The following is an 8951-nucleotide window of genomic DNA, read 5'->3' on the forward strand; positions in this document are numbered from 1 at the left end:
CACCAAGTCACAACAGAAGTCGTCTCAGGGCACTGAACAGAAACATACATACACATGCTGGTCATAAATTTAAAATATCATGAAAATGTTTATTTATTTCAGTAATTTCATTCAAAAAGCGAAACTTGTATATTCATTCATTACACACAGACTGATATTTCAAATGTTTATTTATTTTATTGTTGATGGTTATAGGAATAGAAAATAATTCAACTTTATTGCCATTGTACGTCACAAGTACAAAGCAACAAAATGCAGTTTGCATCCGTCCAGAAGTGCTTAGCAAAAAAAACAAAAAAGTATATATATTACAATATACAGTAAGTTGTTTTGAATATGCTACAAGTATAAATATATACAGGTTATGAGTGTACAGACTATAAACAGGTTATAAATATGAAGGGATATGAACAAACTATATAAAAGAAAAATATAAATAAGTATGTGAGTTCTTATGAACAGTAGGTAGTAGATTATGTGTACAGTATGTACAGCAGTGGGCTAACAGATGAAAGTGCGAGTGGTGGTGTTTCAGTCCATGTGTTGTTGTTGTCCAGATGTCAGGAGGCAGAGTTCAGGAGTGTGACAGCTGTGGGGAAGAAGATGTCCCGGTACCTGGTGGTCTTAGTCCAGAGGCTCCTGTAACTGACAATTAATGAAAACCCCAAATTCAGTATCTCAGAAAATTAGAATATTACTTAAGACCAATAATAAAAAATAATTTTTAGAAATGTTGGCCAACTGAAAAGTATGAGCATGTACAGCACTCAATACTTAAGTTGTTGCTCCTTTAGCCTGGATTACTGCAGCTTCCTGCTTCCTGCTGCTGACCAACATTATGGAGATGCAGATTTCATTTTCCAACAGGACTTGGCCCCTGCACACAGTGCCAAAGCTACCAGTACCTGGTTTAAGGACCACGGTATCCCTGTTTTTAATTGACCAGCAAACTCACCTGACCATAACCCCATAGAAAATCTATGGGGTTTTATGAAGAGGAAGATGTGAAACACCAGACCCAACAATTCAGAAGAGCTGAAGGCCACGATCAGAGCAACCTGGACTCTAATAACACCTGAGCAGTGACACAGACTGATGGATACATACGCATCGAAGTGCTCTAAAACTTCCTGGTATACGGCTGCGTTGACCTTGGACCTCAGAAAACACAGTGGACGAACACCAGCAGATGGCATGTCATCCCAAACCATCACTAACTGTAGAAACTTGACACTGGACCTGAAGCAATGTGGATTCTGTGCCTCTCCTTTCCTCCTCCAGACTCTGAGACCTTGATTTCCAAAGGAAATGCAATTTTTACTTTCATCAGAGAACATAACTTTGGTCACGTCAACACGTTAGTGGCAGCTCAGCGACATAAGGCTGCTACCTTTCTCCATCTGATGTATAAACACAATAAGGTGTTAGCAGTGATCTGCCAAAGACTTGATCATATTTATTGTTAGAAGATATTTTGTAGAATAAGGAGAGTGGAAGCACAAATGTTCACGAGAAACAAAATTCAAACAACAAATTCAACCAATGTATCACATTTAATAACAAAAGTAGATATAATATTTAGAAATGTAACTAGAAATGAAATCTTCTCTACACCCACAGGATTTTATATTATGTTGTCTTTTTTTTTTTATTCTGTAGAGCGAGGATGATGATGATGATGATAGTGAGGTAGGGGAGTGAGTTTGTCTGCTAACAGAAATGCGTGAACTCATAACTAAAATTTAACCAGATATGATGATATGATGTCATGGTAACAATTATTTTGACAAAGCTAATGAGTAATCTGAGATGAATGTGTGACCCTTATGTGAGTCTCAAAGCTGAAGGCATGGAGGGAGGAAGAGGAGGCTGCATGTTGTTGCCTGCAGTGCTGAGAGAAGTTACAGATGACTCCTGGTGTTCAAAGTTGGCATGCAACAACTAATGGTCACGAGTTTGAAATGACTGCTCTGATTGTACCGCTAACACAACCCCCTGTCATATTATTCTGTTATGGGCCCCTCTTCTCTTTCTCCCCCCCCCACAGAGTGGTAAATTTGGCGGTGCCACCTCAGATGCACAGGAGAGCCAGCCTCAGGGGATCCAGTCTGCTGAAGATGCTGCTGAACACGAGAACATGAAGGCTGTATTAAAAAGTATCCCGCAGGACGGGGAGAGCGGCGCGTCCACAGTGCCGGGCCTTCGAACCCGGACCAGAGCCAGCGCCATCAGGGGTCAGTCTCATGAACAAGTACAGCAGTTTGAATGATCATCTTTCAGGATAGAGATTGGATCAATCTAATCCAGACACGTGCTGGTTACTTTTCTAATAAACCCCGAGCTTTTCATCAAGTCAGTTTAACCATACAGCAACAACAACCATTACTTGAAATACTTTGTTGTCTCCAACTGATCAGTAAATCTTTAGTGTCAACACTTTCAACAAGTTTGACTTTTCTGATTCAGTGACTTTGAAGGTGCCAAAAATATGCCCTATAATTAACTTTTCTTAGATTAACAGAACAGTTTAGATTGTGTTTGAAACTGTTACTCTATATTTAAAGAGACGCTGTATAAAAATCATAAATATCTTACCTGTTGTAGATAGCTACAAAGCTCAACTCTGACTGGTTGGATTATGGCTAATCTAACGTGTGACCAAAGTGGATAGGTGCCATCTTAAAATCATACTAACCTTATACATTTTAAAGCAACAGCCATTTTATAAACATGTACATGACTGTTAATTCTGCATTGCACAATTATTTATAGCACAAAACCATTGCCTCATAGAAGGTTGTGGGTTCAAGCCCATGATTTGGACCTGGGGTCTTTCTGTATGGAATTTGCATGTCCTCATGTTTGCGTGGGTTTTCTCTGTGTACTCCGTTCTTCTCCATCAGTCTAAAAATGTGCATATTTAGGCTGCCTTCAGTTCCAGGCCTCCCTTTCAATTTTTTTTTTTTTTTAATTACAATATATACATTAGACTTCTGTGGTAACCAACTAGAGCAAATAGCGGCAGTAGCATCTAACTGTAGCACTTCAGGTGCAACTTCTGGTACTTCCTGCAGAAATGTTATTGAAATATTCATGTAATTAATTAATGGATGCTTTATTTAGCCCTAAGTTAATTAAGTAAAATGAAACTATTGGCAATGTAAAGATTTATAACGTAGTGACTGCATGAACCACAACGTTTTGAGAACGGAGTTTTAAAACAGCAGTAATCCACTTTGGTTTAAGCCCCAGATGGACAAGTAGTCAGCTCTTCAGTCCTGTAAACTATTTTTCTAAATTAGGTTTTTCACAAATGTCTGTAACAAATAAGACTGTTCATCTTTCCACAGAACATCCCCTCAGGATCTGAACTACTCGTCTTGTCTATTCTGCCACTACATTATGTATGTTTGAACTAACTGTTGCAGGACGTCTTGCTCCGTGGTGCTCTGTCAGTGAAGACCCAATAAACTGCACAGACGACACAGCTGACGAGATCATGGAGCGGATCGTCCGATCTGCCACTCAGGGGCCCAGCCAGCGGGCACAACCTCGAGAGAGAAGACGATCCAGAGCAAACCGGAAATCACGTGAGTCTTCTTGTTTTTATTTAATGCTGCATGTAAAAAAAAACCAAGTAAATAAAAGTTGATCCCCTTCATTTTGTTTCTTCTTCTTTCGCTCCACAGTAAGGAGGACTCTGAAGAGCGGTCTGACCACTGAGGAGGCGAACGCTCTCGGCTTGTCCAGCGGTTCAGAGATGCAGGTGTGAGCCGGATGTGGATCCTGCTGGACATCAAGACGCCTGTAGGCCCTTTCACTGCCCCCACCCTCTCCAAACTGGAACCCCACTCAACCGTTCTGGCTTGGGTTGAACACCCTCCTACCAGCTGCGATGAGTCGAGCTCATCTAACGTGTTTGGTGATGGGCTTCCTGAAGGAGGACAAAACGTCGAACCAAATCTTAAATCATAAACTGCTGAGCAAGAAAACGAGCACTGCAGTCAAACCACTAAGCTTTGCTTTTGCTGGATGAACGCAGATGTTGTCGCAAAGCTTCTACTGTTGCCATCTTAACGTGACGCACACAGGAAGACCAGTACTGAGGAAGGGGGTGCATGTGACCAAGGATGGAGGGCATCAACTGATTCTTCAGTCTCTGTGGTCTTGACCCGACCCTGAGGACTAGAAGCGTGGTGGACACCGAGCCTTTGGGAGACTGTCTGCAGCTTCACGCTGAGCTAAAACACATTACGTCTATTGAATAGATTTGTGCTGAAGGTTTTTCTGATAAATACTACTGGGGTACTTTTGTGTTTCATCTTGCTAAAGAAGGTGCTAAAATAAACAATTGCACTGGATGTAAAATGTTGGGTGTCATTGGAACGTGTGATCCTTGACACTGATGAACCTCTGCTCATCAATAATCAGCTGTTCAACAGCTTTATTTTTAAATTACATTATTCAAAAAGATTTGTTTACTAATTATTAGAAAAGTTTACCAGTGTATGTTTTTAAAAAGTTAGAGACAGAACATTCAGAATTGCATTCTCCGATCCATAACAGCAGAAAATACTTTGACGGTGTGGGGGCAGTGAGCAATCTTTATAAAGGTTTGTTTTGTATGAGCTGCACATTTCAGAGTGCCTTGCTGAGACCATTATTTATTAAGATGTTTTCAGGGACATGTAGTCACAGGTGTGTGATCTGTGAGGATAATATTTCAGTGTTTTAGATTCAAACATCGTTTTAGGACTAAAGACGTGCTGGAGGTTTTTTTTTTTTTTTTTACAAATATGAAGACAATAACATACAAAAGTCGCCAACCATCATTTATATTTTGCCTCAAAGCAGAGACTAAGTAAATGTAAAGTGATCTTGAGCAACAGTTCTCCAGATACTCGTTATTCCTTTACTGGTTTCCTTCTCATTTTCATCCATCATCTTTTACCCACTTCTTCCTTTTTTGGGTCGTGGGAGTCACCCTGGACAGGTCGCAACTTGTCCATCACAGGGACACATGGAGACAAACGAGACATTCTCGCTCTCATCTAGGGACAAGTTAGTTATTTTTCAATAGATCTGTGGGGGGGAAACCGGAGTACCCGGAGAAAACACGCATGCACAGAGAGAACATGCAGACGCCACCCAGAAAGGCCCCGGGCCGGGATTTCAACCGGCAACCTTCTCGCAGAGAGGCAACTGTTCTACCAACTGAGTCAGCCTAGTGTTTGTTTGTTGTTAGGATGCCTAACAGACCAGTGGGACCATCTTGACGTGACCGATAGCTTCATTTTTCAGAATGGCATTTCATAAAGACAGCACCAGTGCAGTCCAGTCTTACCAGTATGAAAACAAGCACACAACAACAATCTCAGCATTGGGCTGGTCTGAACCTCAGCGTCACTGAAGGACAAAACATGTAAGAAAACAGCTTCTAGCAGCCTGGAGAACTATTCCACAAGAGTACCAAAAGAAATTCACAAATAGTTGCGGTGTGAAAGTGTTTGATCTCACTGTGATGTGATCAAATGATTAAACTGATATTCAAGCTTAGAATTCATTTTGCCACACAAACCGTATGGTTATGTTTGAATGTACCCATTTTTTGTAGCAAAATATATATATTTTTTTTAAATGAGGGGTGGCTCAAGCCTTTTGCACAGTACAATATAATTACAAACATTAGATTTGTGATGTATATGGATAACTTTTGTTTTAAACAAAATGTGCATCTGTATTGTGAACTGAGCCCGTTTAACTCCGTTGTTCCATCTAGTTTTGAGCTTTAACTCATTCTGACTGAATTTCAAACAAAGCTTCACTGTGACGGAGTTAAGAGGAAAAACATGTACGCGTAGTGTTCAAGTAGAATGGCACCAGCACTACATTCTGTAAGAATTTACTGGAACTGAATCAGCACCTTAAGACTCAACACGTAGCATCCCACACAAATGAAGATACCAGGACTGGACTGGATATTAGGAACAATAAGAAATGTACGGAAATGCTGTATAATGTACATCTTTTTTTCCTCTCCTTCTTGTGGTAAAGTGTATTACAGTCTAAACGCAGTGTTATTCTAATTTAAGAAAAGTCAGCCATGCATGGTTTAAAAGCATCACCTCTGCTTGATACAAAGAGATTCACATTGATTCTCAGAGCTGGAAGACTTATGTGCACTTTGAACCTTTTTTTTGGTCAAATAATTAAATTTAGCAGCAAACGCATCATATTTTCTCCTCAGCCCATTACAAACTGCTGCCTGTGCCATAATCCACTGAGGCTTCTCGCTCCTACGGCCACATCGTCTGTGCAAGTTCGAATAAAAAGGCTCATCAAAACACTTTTTGACTTTCTTTTAATTGTCCTTCAATTGCATTGGTTTGTCAAAAAGTGACACTTTCTTCTGAGGGGAAAAAAAAATAAAAAATTAATGTGACACTGTGAAAGAAGAAAAAGCAAGCAAAACATATAAGCTTTATTCTTTCAATCCACAAACCCCGCTTTAAGTCACTTTACGTTGAAGAGCATTGACGACAATCACACCGTATGGTTTGTGTGGCGTTTCCATGTGGACGTCACACAAAGCTCATGTGGTCTTGATTAGGATAGTCATATGTCCAAGTATTATGGATCTAAATGCAATTAAGTTTGCCTTGAATAAAGAGAAGAAAGCTCATTGTGAAGAAGCAAGGCGGGAAGCGTAGGAACTACAAATGAGCATCAAATTAAAAAAAAGTTGGCCGAGCCAGTCTCAGCAAATCCAGTGCAACCAATCTGCTTTATTCTATCTGAAACTGATAAGCATGAGCACACCATAATCTCATTTGTATTTCCTGATTAATCAAAATTTTTCTATGTGCGCTTTCCCTGAACAATTACTTTTGCACAGTACCTAGTAGCTGTATAGATAAATTACAAAAAACGAGTCTTCCCTTTCCACTGGACATGGTTTCTTTTGTAAAACCCCTGAATTCACAATAGGCTTATGCAGTTTGTCATCTTATATTGCTACATTTTAAACAAAGGAACTCTTCGTTTTTGCATATATTCTTAGGTTTGTAGTTTGGTGTGCAACCTCACCCATCATATCAGTTGTTTTCTGAACTAGCACCACGAGACAAACTCCTGAACACTCAGAAGCCAAGTGTTTAAAGTATATTTTGAAAATGGTACATTGCAAATGTTGGATCTTTTTTTTTTTTTTTTTTTAAAGAAAGGATGTAAACACTAATTATTACTAACACACAAAGCTGATCCTAAATCAACACAGATGAGCGAGGCTGGATCATTTCAATCGGTCATGTTGTCCAGGGTTCGGGTTGCTGTGCAGGACTGACACAACGATGCACTGTTAGATCTGGCTTTAATTACCATTTATTTAAAAAATAAAAGCTTGCATCTTTACTGCATGCTCACAATTCAAGATGCCCTCTAGAATTAAAAAGGGGGTGAAGTTTGGAGTTTAAAAAGTTTATATAAAAATGAGTACCCAAATTATAGCTTTTGTGAGACAGTTTTGTAAAATGTCATGAAAAATAACTGTTTTTATTATAGTTACTTGTGAAGGTATGACAGCATATAGCACCAGCTTATAGATCATGCCAAGCCTTGGGTTTGGTCTAAAGAGCAAATCTGTGCTGCGCTAAAGTGTAACGCAGACAGCGGTGAGACAAACTGACAAATCTTAGAAGAAAAAAGTGCCACTCCAGTCCCACGCTCACTTCCCAGACTCCAGACTCTTTCTAAAACCACAGTACACATTTCCAATCTAAGACAACTGATGGGGGGCTTCGAGCATTTCCATGAGGAACGTGTCAATTGGCGTGTCACCGATCAGTTTGAAGAAAAAAAGATGCTCCAAGCACTTCAAGCCAATGGATCGTAGCGCTGGCAGTCTGAGGAGGAGCTTAGCAAACCTGCAGAGAAAATAGTTGTTTTTCCCCCATTCTTTTGTCAACAAATGCATCTGACCAGTTATCAAAGCTCGTCACAGCTGAGCACGTTTACCTTCCCTGCTGCTCTGGATACTTCTGTTTGCAATAAGCTTCCAGTGATGCATAGACCTTTTCTCTAAGCAGCTCCACCTCCGTTGTGCTGGAGAGTCCTTTCGCATCTGACAGGAATATCAGAGCAGTGTTTTAAACAGGGAATAAACAACAAACAATCATTTTAGTTTATGTAAAGAAAGAAATGATGCTACCTGGGTTAAACAGGACTATCGCACGGAGACAGCCCAGCTCTGTTTTGTCCATTTGCATATCTCTCATTTTGTTAACAAGCTCAGTAAGAACCCTGTTATTTTCAACAAAAAGTTTCAGTATAAATCACAAGCAGAAGATTTACATATGTAGTTGTTAAGAACAAAACTTTGTTGGAAATGTGGAAGACTACCTGTCAAATATGGCACCAACTTCTGCACTCTGCACATTCTCCCTGTAATGAAGAGCAACATTAGAAACTGCACAAACAAACACTATTTACGGACGACTTCAATACCATACCATACCACTTTATTTATAAAGCACTTAAAACAGCAACAAGGCCAACCAAAGTGCTGTACAGACAAAACAACAGGTAACACACAAAGCAAAATACAAAATGAGGTAAATCAGAATATAGACATAAAAACGATGCAGATAATGACGACAAACCAGTGTGGAGCATACAGGATCAAAATACAGATCATCTGGTGTTGAAAGCTACTGAATAGTAGTGAGTTTTTAAACGAGACTCGAAAACCAAGAGGGAGGGGGCCTTTCTGACAAGCAGAGGTAACTCGTTCCAAAGTCTTGGTCCTGCTACAGAGAAGGCCCTGTCACCTCTGCGCTTAAGACGAGTTACCTCTGCGCTTAAGACGAGTTCCTGGAACTGTGAGGAGCAACGGGTCCGCTGACCTCAGGGAACGTGGTGGGACATACAGTTGTAGCAAATCAGAGAGATGGGGG

General features: G+C 40.1%; 2 protein-coding genes across 3 annotated transcripts in view; one reads left to right on the forward strand and one right to left on the reverse strand.

The window, feature by feature from the left end:
• Positions 1-3890, forward strand: part of fhod3b (formin homology 2 domain containing 3b) — a 151556-nt gene extending 147666 nt beyond the window's left edge. The window contains exons 24-26 of the mRNA XM_037676348.1: positions 2048-2234; positions 3429-3590; positions 3690-3890. Of these exons, the coding sequence (XP_037532276.1) occupies positions 2048-2234; positions 3429-3590; positions 3690-3772 (432 nt within the window). The 3' untranslated portion in view covers positions 3773-3890. The remainder of the gene's footprint in view (positions 1-2047; positions 2235-3428; positions 3591-3689) is intronic.
• Positions 3891-7186: 3296 nt separating this feature from the next.
• Positions 7187-8951, reverse strand: part of rxrbb (retinoid x receptor, beta b) — a 7907-nt gene continuing 6142 nt past the window's right edge. For both annotated transcript variants that reach the window (XM_037676351.1, XM_037676350.1), the window contains exons 8-11: positions 8398-8439; positions 8207-8298; positions 8014-8119; positions 7187-7922 (exon numbers count right to left, since the gene is read on the reverse strand). In XM_037676351.1, the coding sequence (XP_037532279.1) occupies positions 7775-7922; positions 8014-8119; positions 8207-8298; positions 8398-8439 (388 nt within the window). In that variant the 3' untranslated portion in view covers positions 7187-7774. The remainder of the gene's footprint in view (positions 7923-8013; positions 8120-8206; positions 8299-8397; positions 8440-8951) is intronic.

This window comes from Nematolebias whitei, chromosome 5 (genome assembly GCF_014905685.2).
Source record: "Nematolebias whitei isolate Nwh7 chromosome 5, NemWhi1, whole genome shotgun sequence".
Lineage (NCBI taxonomy): Eukaryota > Metazoa > Chordata > Actinopteri > Cyprinodontiformes > Rivulidae > Nematolebias > Nematolebias whitei.